The 15,000-nt window shown below is 44.6% G+C and overlaps 1 protein-coding gene across 1 annotated transcript in view; it reads left to right on the top strand.

The window, feature by feature from the left end:
- The window catches only part of adgb (androglobin), a gene marked incomplete at both ends in the record, with an annotated part of 49,161 nt that overhangs the window by 28,519 nt on the left and 5,642 nt on the right, over positions 1 to 15,000 (top strand). The window contains 12 exons of the mRNA XM_080023067.1: positions 1 to 144; positions 1,190 to 1,328; positions 1,567 to 1,701; positions 3,970 to 4,063; positions 6,508 to 6,642; positions 7,190 to 7,343; positions 7,594 to 7,781; positions 8,162 to 8,328; positions 9,510 to 9,691; positions 11,222 to 11,321; positions 13,591 to 13,745; positions 14,727 to 14,882. The exon at positions 1 to 144 is cut by the window's left edge and continues 24 nt beyond it. Of these exons, the coding sequence (XP_079879193.1) occupies positions 1 to 144; positions 1,190 to 1,328; positions 1,567 to 1,701; positions 3,970 to 4,063; positions 6,508 to 6,642; positions 7,190 to 7,343; positions 7,594 to 7,781; positions 8,162 to 8,328; positions 9,510 to 9,691; positions 11,222 to 11,321; positions 13,591 to 13,745; positions 14,727 to 14,882 (1,749 nt within the window). The remainder of the gene's footprint in view (positions 145 to 1,189; positions 1,329 to 1,566; positions 1,702 to 3,969; positions 4,064 to 6,507; positions 6,643 to 7,189; positions 7,344 to 7,593; positions 7,782 to 8,161; positions 8,329 to 9,509; positions 9,692 to 11,221; positions 11,322 to 13,590; positions 13,746 to 14,726; positions 14,883 to 15,000) is intronic.

The raw sequence follows: 15,000 nt of genomic DNA on the forward strand, positions 1-15,000 counted from the left end.
GCGACGTCCATCCTGAGGACCCTAGGCCGACTGGTAGCCTCCTTCAGCCTTGAGCAGGAGCAACTGGCAGCCAGAAGGGCCCTGGAGGAGGCCTACTGTCCACAAAGCATAAACACCGCCCTAGAACGATGGCAACACCGCAAGGTAGCTTTTTAATGTATCTAGTAAAAAGCTTAACTAATGTGTAATAGGAGCCTTTCTGTGTGGAGTTTGCATGTTCTCCCTGTGCTCACATGGGGTTTCCTCCACCTCACGTCAGTAAGGACACCCACCTAAAACATGCACACATTATCATCTGAGCAGTGATGGACACTCGTCACCAGGTCCCCTGGCCACTGCTCCTGGCTGTGCCCCCGGAGGAAGGACAAGCCAAGGATGGGTTAAATGCAGAGGCCTCATTTCACCGGCCACCATCCAAAGCATGTGCATGTGTGTGTGTGTGCGTGCATGTGTTGTAGTGTGGTGTGCTGTTTGACAGTTAAAGATTCTTCTTGTTCTTGTTCTTGTTCTTGTTCTTGTTCTTCTTCAATATTCCTTTAAAGTGGTAATCCGTAAGATTCTTATGTAAAAAAAACAAACAGTTTAACGCTTGCATTTTTGAAGGCACAGCCATTCAATGTATTTCATTAAGTATGTGCTCCTCTATATACTGTTTCCATTGTTGGTGGTGGGGACAGCCTTTCCTAGCAAGAATGCAAAGATCGGGTATGCAGCAAGAAATGAAATGCTGCAGCGGTGCATTTGTTAAATCATATGGATGGACATTCACAAAAAAGAACACAAAAAAGAACACCACCCTTGGATTAAAAAAAATGAGCCAGCACCCCAAGTAACCAAGAAACACAAATCACTGGTCTTATAGGGAAGACGAGGGTAAACTGGATGTTGAAATAAACCTTGCAGTTTCAAATGGAATTCTGGGACTTGCACTGTAACCCACTCAACACAGTTGATCTTATGGATTACCATTTTAATATGTACATATTTTTAGACAGTCTCATCAAAAATTTGAATAGATGCAAACTTGGAAACACACACACGTACACACACACAACCTCTAATGCATGCGTACTGTATGCACACACAACCTGATGTTTCTTATTTTATACCATGCTTGCTTGATAACTTCTGTCCCGCTTCCTCCACCTCTCTTGTGCTAAGTGTGTGTACTGTGTGTATTTGTCTGCAGGTGTTTAACCAGGCGGTACATAACCTGCTGTCCCAGGTTCTGGACAGGAAGCTGACGCCACCGGAGCACTTCGCTCTGCAGGCACTCACCATTGACCCCTCATTGTTTAGCGCTCGCACTGAAGAGCAACCAACATCAGGTAGGGATCCATTTGTACTTCCAGTTTGTGTTTGTGTTTGTATATATGTGTCTGTGTGTATATGATCGTCTGAGCTGTCCGGTGCTCATCATTGTGTTCCATATGAACCCACTGACGCTGAGCACAAGCACTACAAAGCTGCAGAATATGCAAATAGGTCCTGACCCGGGTCCGCTGTTTGTTTGTGTGTGTGTGTATGTGTGTCTCCGCGTGTGTGTGTGTGTGTTTGTGTGTTTAGCGGAGGCGATAGTGGAGCCTCCAGAGGGTTGGAGAAGCAGACAGCCCACAGACAAGGAGACCCGGGCAGTCACCATCATACAGGCGGGCTACAGAGGACACTTGGCACGAAAGGTCCTCACCGCCTCCAAACCTGGTAAACACACACACACCAATCCACGGAATCTCATTTTAGAATTCCTCGCTCTCTGCATGTGTTTCATGTTTTTATTACCTCTGGTATCTAACTATCAGGTATGGAATCTAACTATAGACACATTAGTGGAGTCAAGAGGAAAAGGAATATTATTTCAACTTCATTATGGGAAAGTGTCTACATTGCCTGTTTCATTGCTTGAACATGGATAACATTTATTAAGAGACATGAACCAACAATTTTCAAAAAGACACTGGATTGTAAAAAGAATGATTTGATAATCATTTTTAATTTAGGCACCCTAAACTATATCTGTGGCAAAACTTATTCAGATCTGGGAGAGTCACGGGCCTGGGTTTGTTGTTGTTGTGGCTTGCACACGCGATAAATAGATGAGTGAGGCATGTAAAAAGTGTGAAAGTGTGATGTTGATGTGGTCAGGCAGTTATCGTTACTGGGAGCCCCATGATAGAACAGATCAGAGATACAGAATGTAAACACACACACACAGACACACACACACACACGCGTGCGTGTGAGCGCGCTCTCTACACCTTTTTCTGTTGCTTGGCACCGCTCTGTGTTAGCCCAATGCCTAGTGTGGAGCCTCTGGGCAGGAAGGGAGGAACACTTATTGATGAGCCTGCCAATCCCACTAATACGCCTTGACAGATGAGGGGGTGGCCAGAGCCAAGGGAATGCACACACACACACACACACACACACACACACACACACACACACACACACACACACACACACACACACACAGTGTGCGGAAGCACACCAACACAAGACAACACGGTGAACAGTCAGAGATTCATCAATCGTGGAGGACAATCCGGAGATTGAGATTAGGGGTTAATTGGTTATTGGGTTCTGCCTTTCTACATTTGTTCGGTTCTGTTGTAGTGTGATATTGTCATCCACTCTGCGGCGGTGCGCTGCTGCTGAATGAACAGAGCTGGAGGTGGGATGCGAGGCCAGACATTCTCTATTTATTGCCAGAGCCCAGGGCAGACTGTGTTCCGTCGCCACTGACAGAACACATGATGCCGTGCCCCCTCACCCCCCCACAGGTTCATCTATAGCTCACACACAGAAAAAAACACTCGGCTTGAAGGTGAACCGAAACAAGCCTCATTTTAAATTGCGTTCTCTTTTAATTGACCAGCCATGTGTCCGTCTGTTCCCCATTAACTCGCACACTGAACAGAATCGTCTTAATAGACTTATCGTAACGCAGATTGGGGCTGCACAACTGAAAGCACACGCACGCACACATGTGCACACAGACACAATGCATACACTTTGCCCACGCAAGCTAATACAATGGCTGGAAATAGCTCTGTCATGGACACCTTCTCTGGAGACTGATTCATTTAGCAGTCATAGCAGGAAAAGTGCCGGTTTGAGAGCGGCACTTAATGACAAAACAGCGATTCAGCTCTGAAGGCGCCGCTCATCTCGCTACACTTTAAAGAGCCGCTTGGTGCTGTTTCAGCTGACAAAACAAATAAATAGCACGCTTCTAATTCCCCGGAATGTTCTGCTTGTTCCTGTCCTGTGAAGAACCTTAAAAATCACCTTAATATATATTTTCGTCGCTCTCTCCCTTCTGGCCATCCTCAGTCTCTTTTATTGTTTACCCCCTCTCCCATTTCTGATTCCTTTGGCTAAAGCCACGGTAGGGGTTCTCTATCTCTCTGTCAATGACAGCCTTGGCCCCTTTAATGCTTTTATTGATTTTGAGAAGTGGCCCTGTGGAAAAAAAAGAAGAACAAAAACACAAGGACGGCCATACGGAGAAGAAAGAGGAGGAAGGGTCTGTGGCACACAGCACATGAGAAGCAGGCTCCAAACGAGCTGCCTGCTCAGAACATTTCTGTCTCTTCAACACACAGACAGACACATTCTCTCACACACGCACACACAAGGCCCTGTCGTCGTCCTGTGTGCTGAGATGAGTGTCAGGGAGAATGTCGAGGTGCGAACATTGTCCTGTCATTTCCCACCAAATGAGTCAAAAAATGCATTTTACCCCATTTTTTCCTCTCTCCACCCACATGAAGTAGGTCAAATGCAATAATGATGTTTTCATGTCTCTGACTTTAAGTGCATTGTTTTTCATCTTTTATGAATGCTGTGTGTGTGTGTGTGTGTGTGTGTGTGTGTGTGTGTGTGTGTGTGTGTGTGTGTGTGTGTGTGTGTGTGTGTGTGTGTGTGTGTGTGTGTATGTGTGTGTGCATGCACCTCCACCTCATCCAGGGACAAACAAGAATCTCAGTGCATCAAAGACGCTCTCAGACATGTGGGCCTGTGTCGAATCAGACGCAGAGCAACACGCCTTCATCCTACTCCGGTAACGGATATATGATTATTATAGCCGTAATGATCATAAGGATTTTGTGGTATTTCTTTATGTGTAATGGACTATGCAAATCATCAAAACTGTAAATGTTTGTTATTAGAATATCTGATGTGCATTATCTGCATATATACAGCATATTGTATCAGTACGTATATACAGTATAATGTATACTATATATATATATAAAAAAAATAATAATAATAATATATATATATATATATATATATATATATATATATATATATATACATATACTGATCAGCCACAACATTAAAACCATTGACAGGTGAAGTGAATAACATTGGTCATCTTGTTCCAGTGTCAAGGGGTTGGATATATTAGGCAGCAAGTGAACAGTCAGTTGTTGAATTTGATGTGTTGGAAGCAGGAAAAATGAGAAAGCGTAAGGATCTGAGCTTCTTTGACAAGGGCCAAATTGTGATGGCTAGAAAACTGGGTCAGAGCAAAACGACAGGTCTTGTGGGGTGTCCCTGGTATGCAGTGGTTAGTACCTACCAAAAGTGGTCCAAGAATGGAGAACTGGTGAACCGGCGCCAGGGTCATGGTCGCCCATTGGCTCATTGATGTGCAGGGGGAGCAAAGTCTAGCCCGTCTGGTCTGGTCCCACATGGAGCTACTGTAGTACAAATTTCTGAAAAAGTTAATGCTGCTATGATGGAAAGGTTTCAGAACACACATTGCATCACAGCTTGCTGCGTGTGGGGCTGACTAGCTGCACACTGGTCAGAGTGGCCATGCTGACCCCTGTCCACTGCCTAAAGCGCCTACAATGGAGACGTGAGCATCAGAACTGGACCATGGAGCAATGGAAGAAGGTGGCCTGGTCTGATCAGTCATGTTTTCTTCTCATCATGTGGATGGCCAGGGTTAGGGTCCGATCCGATGGAGCATCTGTGGGATGTGCTGGGACAACAAGCCCGATCCATGGGGGCCCCACCGAGCAACTTACAGGACTTAAAGAATCTGCTGCGAACATCTTGGTGCCAGATACCACAAGACACCTTCAGAGGGCTCGTGGAGTCCATGCCTCAACGGGTCACAGCTGTTTTTTCGGCTAGAGGGGGAGCTACACAATAATAGTGGTTATTACTGCTGGTTTTAATGTTGTGGCTGATCTGTGTGTGTCAATATTCATTATCACCATGAATATAGAACACTGAGACTATTAAGAATATCTTATAAAATGTATACATTTCAATATAAGTTTCCTGTTTTTGACAATTTCCTATATTTGGTGTGAATTGTTGGAATTGTTGATGCAGAGGTTTGTTGTTTATTGTTCATTTTTTCGGTTCATTGTATTTTGCCATTTTCTTCACATTCAATACCTTTTTAGGGTTAATGAATATTGCAATTTCGCTCTTATTACTTTATTATTAATGCCTATTGTTTTGATGTGTGTGCTGTTGCACTGCTATTTCCCTCCAGCAATGAATTAATTACACACATTAATTACACACATTTAATGTAGGTATCGCCTAGACACCACTTGCCTCGTTTGCAAAACTCCCATTTTGTCTGAATCAACCAATGAGCCCTGTGACGGCTTTGGGCAGCCTGCGTTGAGCCTCTCTGCCCAGACGGTGCTCCATCTCCTAGCTGTGTCCCGTAGCGGCCAGGCGGGGAGTATTTTTCCACATTGTGTTCCATCTTTTCCCCGTGGTACCATCTGCTGTTTATCTTCTCCCCGTTCCAATGCGCTAGCCACGTCTGCCGAGTGACCCGCTGCCTAAGGAAGTGTGCGCTTGTGTGTGAGTTTTGTGTCGGGCTCCAGTGAGTGAGCGCGCGCGCATGTGTGTGTGTGTGTGTGTGTGTGTGGGTGTGTGTGTGTGTGTGTGTGTGTGTGTGTGTGTGTGTGTGTGTGTGTGTGTGTGTGTGTGTGTGTGTGTGTGCGTGATTGTGAGTGTGTAAACGTGTGTGTGTGTGTGTGTGTGAGTGTTTGCACCCAGGGGATGTTAAGATCATGCTGATTGACAGAAGCATCCCTGTTTTCATTGAAAACAAGAGAAAATTTGTCAAGTGTTTCCACCCTCTCGAGACTCAAAATCCAGCAAGCAGTTCTATCAGAGAATCCTGTTTATATTTTCATGCAATTAAAATACAATAATGTAAGTCAGTGTGTCCTGAAATGATGTTACAATTAAACGTATGCATTGTTCCCCCACTTGAAGATTGTACAAGATTGGGTACAGTCCTGAGAATGCCAGTAATGCGTACTTGAAGCTCTGCGGTTAAAGAAAGCTGCATGCATGGTCAACATAAAAAATTAACGTTGGTCAATGTAATTCTCTCGCAAGTCCTGTGCCATGCCAATTTTCTGTGCTTCCCCATCGTACTCCACTCACTCACTAAATCACTCACTCACTCACTCACTCACTCACTCACTCTCTCCATATGTAATTCTTGTCCCCCAGGTTTATTTTAAGCCACTCTGAGACAAAAGCAGAGCTCTACCCCTGTCAGCAGGACAAGTGGACCTGGATTACCTTCGCTGATTATTCTGTCCCCCTGCCGGAAGCAGCAGCAAACTCCTGGCTCCTGGTCTTCAGGTCGGGCCACGCTGCCACGCTTGCACACTGCAGAATAGGGATTCGCAGCCTGGGGACCCTGCTAGACCCCCAAAGAGGGTCATCAGAGATCCCAGGGGGGGTCACCATGCCTTGGGGAGATTTTTTTGGCATATACGTTTCCTCAAATATGGTCAAATAAGGGTTCACAAATTCACGCTTTCGACAAAAACAACTGCTTATAAATACATAAATATATATATATATATATATATATATATATATAGTGTCTTTTAAATAGGAAAAAGGTTGGTTAATCTTACAAATCTTTTTGGATTCCTAACCACTGCCCCGCAAGGAAAAATCAAGACAGAAAAACTTACTCTGTTACAAGTGCCCTTGAGCCAGGCACATTGTCATATTACATTCATTGAGGTATTGAGTGGCGTGCTTTGTAGTTTGTAGAAGACTAGCTGGACCAGGAAATTTCCTGGTATCATGTACAGAACAGATTTTGGACAAAAATCCTTCATAAAACAGGGAGATGTTTGACCGACTTACTACAGTGAATAATTGTTGCTCTGTCCAGGGAGGTGTTCCTAGTGCCCAAGGAAATGCTGCTGGTGGCCAAAGTTATCTCTCCGGTGCCCACCTGTCTGCTCCACATCATAGACAACGACACAGGAGGGGAGCTATGCCAGGTCTTCAACAAAGTAGCCCCCTATGTGTACAAACCCAACAAGGTGTGTGGAGAGAAACCCAAGACCCAATCTAGGTTGATTCATGGTCAAGTCATTTTGTGAGAGGAAACGATGAAGGTTGAGCCAATAACAGCTGGGCCAGACTGTAACCTATTCCCACAGGAGGTATAGACCAACTCAATTATGGATCATTAAATACTAACTTCTACTTTCTGTGTTGTTATTGTTTTCTTTAGTGAGTTAAGTTGTCTCAATAAAGTCTATCTTCTCAGATAAAGTCTTATCTTTCCAGCTCGGCTACACCTTTGTTGCAGAGGCTTACATGCCACAACCGCCACCTGTAGGTGCCAAGGTGAGGATACGCCTCATCGGCTCAGGAGAACCTCTTCCAGAAATGGCCCGCGAGACTTTGCTGAACAACTTCTCTCTGATGGAATTCCAGGATTATTACATTCCTCACAACACGAACATCATCTGTCGGTAAGGAAGAATGATGATGATGAGGATGAGGATGTTCACATGACTTCTGCTGAGTAATCAATCAAGATGTTTATGGTGGGGAAAAAAGCACCCACAGGGATTCACCAGGCCAGGAACCAGGCCAGTTCCCCACATTATCTGTTTTATGATATATATTACCCTTCTTTGCGATTCAAACTGAAATATTTATGATAAGGAGCAACGCTGGAATAGTCTAGATTCTATCTTTTTCGTCGAATTTATTTATTTGTCAATTCATACGCTGACCATTCTGTCAGCTCAATTGTCTAGCACTATACTGTACCAGAAGTGGACTGATACTGTAGATGGACCATCATGGTGGACTGAGTGCACGGTTATTCTTCCGAACCTTCCCACAGCTACTCTGTCAAGGTGAGGGCGGACAGCGTGGGCACAGTCCAGTTCCAGACGTCCAGGCCAGACGTTCTGATCCGTTTGTCCATCCTGGACCATGAGGTGGAGGTTACCAGCAAAGCTGGAAAGGGCCATGTGGTCATTCTGAGGTTTCTTTTCCAGGCAGACAAAAGTAGGTACTACAATGGCTTTAAACTGTTTGCAATAGGCTACTTTTTTGACAATATGCTACTCCATTTACCACACCTATACTTTATTATTATACAAACTAAACAGGAATGTCCTATTTATAAAAGTAATTAAAAATCAATGTGGAGTATTGTGATTTAGTGTCCCTGTTGTGCTTTTATATATTTGTTAACAATATTATACAAATCAACTCACTGCTGCAGGTGTTGGATTTGGATTTTGACTTTTGACTCGTTGACTGATCTTTGTCCTTAGTCTCCGCATTTACAGTTGTTTAATAAAATTCATGCAGTGGCTGTATCTAAGCCTGTATCTTCACAGTGAAGCCTCGCAGGAAGCTCTAAAAAGCTGAATGCTGAAACCCTGTGACTATAATATATTCAATCACTCAACCCACACAATGAGCAGTTATACAAACAGCAGCAGGACTCCCATCTGTAACCGTTTCCTTTCCACCAATATGCTCCCTTGCAGATTATCACTATGGAATTCATGGCTGCCTTTGCCGGTCTAAAGTGGAGAGAATTGGAAATATGGCGTTCTGGGAAGTGGGATTATGGGCAGGGGGATTCTAAGGACAGCATGTTTAAATTGAAGGGTTGCATTGAGTGCAAAGCTGTGGTTTAGATGTCATCTCCACCCCGCAGATGCTTAACACTGCTGTTAAAAGTTCACCCTGACACCTTAAAGGGATACTCACACTTTTTGGGAAATCCACTTTTTGTCTTACCCAGACTCAGACGAGAAGGTCAATACCTTTCAATTTCATCCCTGTGTGTCCAGAAGCGAAACAGCAACAGGCAGTATGTTAACTGTGTTAGTTCAATGCATGGCTGCAGAGGGGATCGACAAGCCAAGCTCCCGTGACATTTCTCAACCAACTGGAGTATCCAGTTGGTTGAGAATTTTGTCTCAAGAACAGTGTGCAGTTATTTCATTGCAGCTGTTTGCCATGTTGACTGCAGCCAATGCTGGAATACTGTCAGACAGTGGAAGCCACGAAAGAGTAAGAGTACTTTTTACTTTTTACGGAGCAACCTCTCCGCCGATGACTAATGGGGAGATCAGGCAGAGAAAGGACAAGTCCACTGATCTCGCTCGTCAGTTTAAATGTTTGTCTTCAGCTCAGCTTAACGCCTCTCCGTTGCCCTGTGTTGTGTACAGCGACCCCATCCACCGGAGACCCAATTACCGAGCAAGATCACAACAAAGAGGGATCTTTCAATGATAACGAGCGAGCCGAGGCAGTAGGAAAAGAAGGCCAGGGCGGCAGCGCCGACCAAGCTGACCAGACCGAACAGACTCCCAAGGAGACGCCGGTATCACTCACAGATGACAGCGGTCTGGTCGGTGTCTGTCTCTCTCTCTCTCTCTCTCTCTCTCTCTCTCTCTCTCTCTCTATCTGTCTTTTCTTCTCTCCTCTGTCTTGAGCCTGATCACTCTCTGTTAACACATGTATTTACCTCTGTCATATGTAAACAAACGCTTCTGTGAACACACAGGCAATGACACAAATGGATAATATATGTGCAGGAAGTGTGTGTGTGTGTGTGTGTGTGTGTGTGTGTGTGTGTGTGTGTGTGTGTGTGTGGGGGTTGTTACCATCTGCCTTATCAGTGCTTGTCAGTAGCCAGCTTGATTTGCACATGATTTATGAGTCTTCTGATAGACCCCCAATCACCTCTGATAGGACCGTTGCTGTGGTTGATGCTCACCCAACTTTTGACACACACTCACACACACACACCATGAGCCATTGAACTAGAACGAGGTTTGTATCTTTGTTGATGTAGCAATGGGTAACTGTCATATACTGTAGTAGAGCTCCATCAATCTTATTGACCCCTTACCTGCTGATTACACTGCATGTACAGTTATCAATTTGTTGCTGACGATTGATCTTTCAGTTAGCTCTGTGTCAAATGCCATGGACAAAAGAGACACACACACACACACCTCGGTGATTTGACTCCATTTTGCAAATGAGGAAAGCATATCGTTAAACCATGTTACACATCTACACGTCTACATACCTCGCAGAACACAGGAACACACCTCGAGCACTGACTACCACGGTTCCATCGTCAAAAGTAATGAGATGTATGTCTGGAGAAAACCCAGTGAGCGATCAAGGTGGAGTTCTGTCGATCAGTCGCACACACCAGACATATTAATGCTTCGTACCTCAACGGATAATTGCCGGAATGCATTATTTAGCATCAGAGGGAAGTCAACGCACACACTCTGAAAAACAGGCGTTCATTACAACGACGATTTGTAGGTCATTCTGTGTCATCTCTGTGATACGCGGAGACATGCAGCTTCCGTAAAGGGCTTTCTAACAGGGAGAGCAATTCATATCGATGGTGCTGTGAAAATCAATCTCTGCTCAAAATCTTTTTGTCACTTTTCAGGGTCATTTGGGGTACTTGTAGCACGCTGCGTCGTTATGTTGCTTCAAGGTTCTAATCCCCCCCTTGGAATGCATACATGAGGGAGTTTACACCCTTGCAACACTCTGGTGGGGTTCCATTGGGGCGTGGAATTTTGTGGAATTGCAGGGAATTTTGATAATTCAATTCAAAACAGCTAGAATTTTATCATATTTCTTTGCTTGGGTCGTGAAATATCCTGGAGTGCACTGCAGCCTGGGCAGTTTTAACCTTCCAGTTAGATTGAGGATCCTTGTCTTGCCTCTCAACCCCCTCCATGCCTTTTCTTCCCTCTGTGACACTGCTGACCTTCCCTTGTATGCAATGTGGAAGAACAGCAACAGGAGGAACATCTGGTTTAATCTTTCGGCGTATTCATATAAACATATTATGTTCTGTGAGTTAGCGTTGTACACTGATTTTGCTTTTCTGCGTCACCCACAGAGACATAAGTACATTGTGCAGGCTAAGGTGCTTTACAAGAGCTGGATGCTGGACGACTGTGAGCTGGAGTTTGTCCAGTCGCTGCAGGGTGAAAAGAGAGGTAAGCTCATCCCGCACCGCCATACCTCCTGGCGTCTTCCAGGGAAAAATAGAAACCAATATGACTCGATTTTTTTCACCCAGATCCATTGTTCTGTTCAAGATTGCGCTCAGTGTTAAGCGCCAACTTTCATCTTGCTGGAGCCAATGGGAGTTCTTCTTCGTCTAAAGTCTTTTCACTTGTTTTTTTTTTTAACATTCCTCCACCCTCTGGCCGTCTGAATGAGACTTCATGGATGACATATCTGAATATCCGCATAAGCTCCAGTGTTGTGTATTTACATTTTTAATGCCCCGCACACGATTCTCGTTTTTGCCGTTTATAATATTGCATATAAAAAGCTGAGGCAGAGTCGTTAATAGCTTTAATAATATGCCCACCCCCCTCTACTGTGTTTGATTTTGCAAGGCTCATTCTTTTTCCCACCATCTGAAATAAGCCATTCGGCGGGCGGTGTCAGGGGCTAGAGTCGACGCTGTTTGTTCTTTGCTTCCTCTCGCCAGGGGCCTGTAATCACAAGCCTAATGAAAGCCAAATGAATCCAGCTGCTTTGGCAAATCACAGAGTGTGATTCCTTGTGCCCGCTGGTCATTGGCTGAGGGGGTTGGCCTCTTCCCTGCCATCGCCCCTCCACCTCCTTTAATCATGCCGCACAAATTGGATCGATTGTACAAAAAATACGGTGCTTTGAAAATAGGCGAAAGCTACTTAAATAATCTGAAGGGTGCATTAATTGCGGTGTGGGCACGGATGTTGACGTGGAAGAGGTGGCAGGCATGGGTGACAATTTGCATGATTGCCTGAAAAGAAAGGGCAGTCCGCTCTCATTAGAATTCTCATTGTCTTGTCTCTGTTGCTCCTGACAATAGTCCTTCTATTTACCCATTCAGTTTGCATGGCACCAAAGTGTGTGTGCATATGTGTGGGAGGCAATTTGATACCAGATATCTAGATACACTCAATGCATTGAGTCCAATTGAACACAGCACCTTGTCAGGAGTCGCCTCACTATTTTGGTTTCGAATATTTCTATTTAATATTCAGTGCAAGTTGCTGTTGCTTTTTTTCCGAAGTATATCTTCCAGCGTCTTTTGCTTTTTTTCCGTGTGTGTGTGTGTGTGTGTGTGTGTTTGTGTGTGCACGTATTGTATGCGTGTCTTTAACCTTGTGTGTGTGCATTTCTGTCGAGGCAATTGGCCGCATCCCCCCCTTCCCCTGCTCTTTCAATAAGCTGTTGAAAGTGGGTCAATGGGAAGTCAAATGAAGTTGGCTCTTGCCCCCTGGTGCCCTGGGTAATATCTCAGCAGGAAAGTGAATTAATTTCACCCAGTTTAACTCTCACTCAGTGGTATGGCTTTGCCCTTGATCGTGCTCGCTACATCCTACATGGATACACACGCACAAAGTTTTGATGTCTCCTAAACAAGCTTTTTGTGCTGTGCACTTATTCTGCCCATGCATTGGTGTGTTTTGGGTTTGAAACCAAAAGACGTGAGAGTATGCCGAGTACATCTGTACTAATCAGCCTCTAGCAGTATATATCGCTATATGTAAAGTGGTTTTCTCCGAAAGTGCAACAGCGGCACAGATGGATAGTTAGATCCATTTTGTGTGTCGAATTTCAGCATGACTTGTGATAAGAATAGCTCAATGAGCGTACAGCGTAGTTCCAAAGGCCTTGAGGCAGAATGACAGGGTGTCAGCTAAATGATGGATTATCATGCCTCCCTATATCCAAAAGCCAGGACTCAAACAGTACCAAAGCACGGTGCAACACTGCCATCTAGCATGCACAGCGCCCCCTTCAAAAATGTTCCTGCATTTTCAAAGCAGGTTTATTTTTCATAGCGATCATCTAAATTACAGAATGAAAGTGTGGTCAAGTCCAATATGCTTCACATGTATAATTTCAATGACAAAGAAATGTGACCTGGGACACTGTAAGAATTGAGCCTTAATAAGTTATCATCATGCACAAAATACTGGCTACTACATAAACAACTTAATAGAAATGTTTTGGTAAGTCGGAATTTTGGAAATGCCAGCACAACGTTCATATATTATGCAATGTGCTGTGATATGTCAACATTAGTCATTATTGTATATTAACTCCCCACATGAGGAGTTCATCATAAAATAAGTGTCTAATGAGCCAAAAAAGACAATCTACAGACAATGGCAGTCATGATGTCGTTTTCTACAGTGAGAGAGAAAGATTGGATGAATAAGTTCCAGCCCTTGAACTCTGTATTTTCTGAAATATCGTAAGGGGGAAAACCCAAGGGAGGAACCCACATGTCCAGCGCTGAGACCTCCGGCAGTGATAGACCCAAGTATGACAACCCGAAGCCCCAGCGCAAGAGCAAGGACAAGGAGAAGGACAAGCCGCCTACCCGCTCCAAGTCAGACACCATTCAGGAATCGGTAACCCAACACAGTGGCACGGCATCTTTCAAGCCAACAGTCACATCACAACACGCTTCACTGTTAATTGGAGAGGGAGATTTATATTTGCTGCTTGTGTACTCATCGAAAAGTTCTCCAGCTAAGACTTGCAAAGAGACACTAGTAGATAGGGCCGCTCAGTGGTTCGCACTGTTGCCACACAGCGAGAAGGTCCTGGGGTTGAATCCCGGCCGTCCCAGGTCCTTTCTGTGTGGGGTTCATGTATGTCTTTGATAGTGGGCGGCTGCCCACTGCACCTAGGTATAGGATGGGTCAAATGCAGAGGACACATTTTGTTGTATCCTACAGTACTTGTACAATGAAAATAAAGAGATATTTTATGACAAGGTAGTGCTGCTGCCCAAATTAAGCTAACAGTAGCCTGCAGTTACCCAGACAGCACGCATGTATCAATATTACCGACACAACCAAAATAATCTTTCGGTTCATACCTTTCTGAATAATGGTATGGGGTTTAGCAGTCACACAGCTGCTTGATAAATCTCTGATCCGTGTATAATTGCTTCTCATTCTCCGCTACTCTGCATGTCAAACACTAAACACAATGAAATTTGAAAGGCAGATTCGCAGAATAGCAGTCATCCACCAATGAATTTACATTTTGAATTTTTTTCCTTTTTTTGGATGTTTGGGCATTTGCGGCTTGAGAGGGAAGGTTGCAAGGAAGGGACATAAAGATCTCTGAATAGATTATCTAAAAGCACCGTTATTATTTACAATGATGATGTAAGCATATGAATAGAACATTTAGTTCCGGCCGGCTGGGCCGCTGGACCGACCTCGTACCAGAACTTGAGACCAGAAACCAGAACTTTTCAGCAATTTATTTCCATGCTTTGTCAATAATTTCAGTCTAATTTAAGTCTAGAGGCTGTGTGGTCGGCTTGCCCTATCTTTTGAATTGATTATCAAGGTGTGTGTGTGTGCACGGGTATGCAGGCCCTGGATTCGAGCATGCCACAGTGGACACTGCGAGTGGTCAGTGACCAAGAAGACGCAGATAGCATCGAGGTGAAGAAGGACACAGAGAGGCTCTTTAAGATTAAGGCCATAAAACAGGCCTGGGAAACGGCCGAGCCAGGACGCTCTGCCAAGGTTAGAGTGCACGCACACACACACACACACACACATGTGCACGCATACATAGGGTAGGGAAGACATCCTCAACCTCTGGGTCGCGGCCCTACAGTATGTGGGGTCACCTGATACGGAC

The sequence above is a fragment of the Zeus faber genome, assembly GCF_960531495.2.
Source record: "Zeus faber genome assembly, chromosome: 2".
NCBI lineage: Eukaryota > Metazoa > Chordata > Actinopteri > Zeiformes > Zeidae > Zeus > Zeus faber.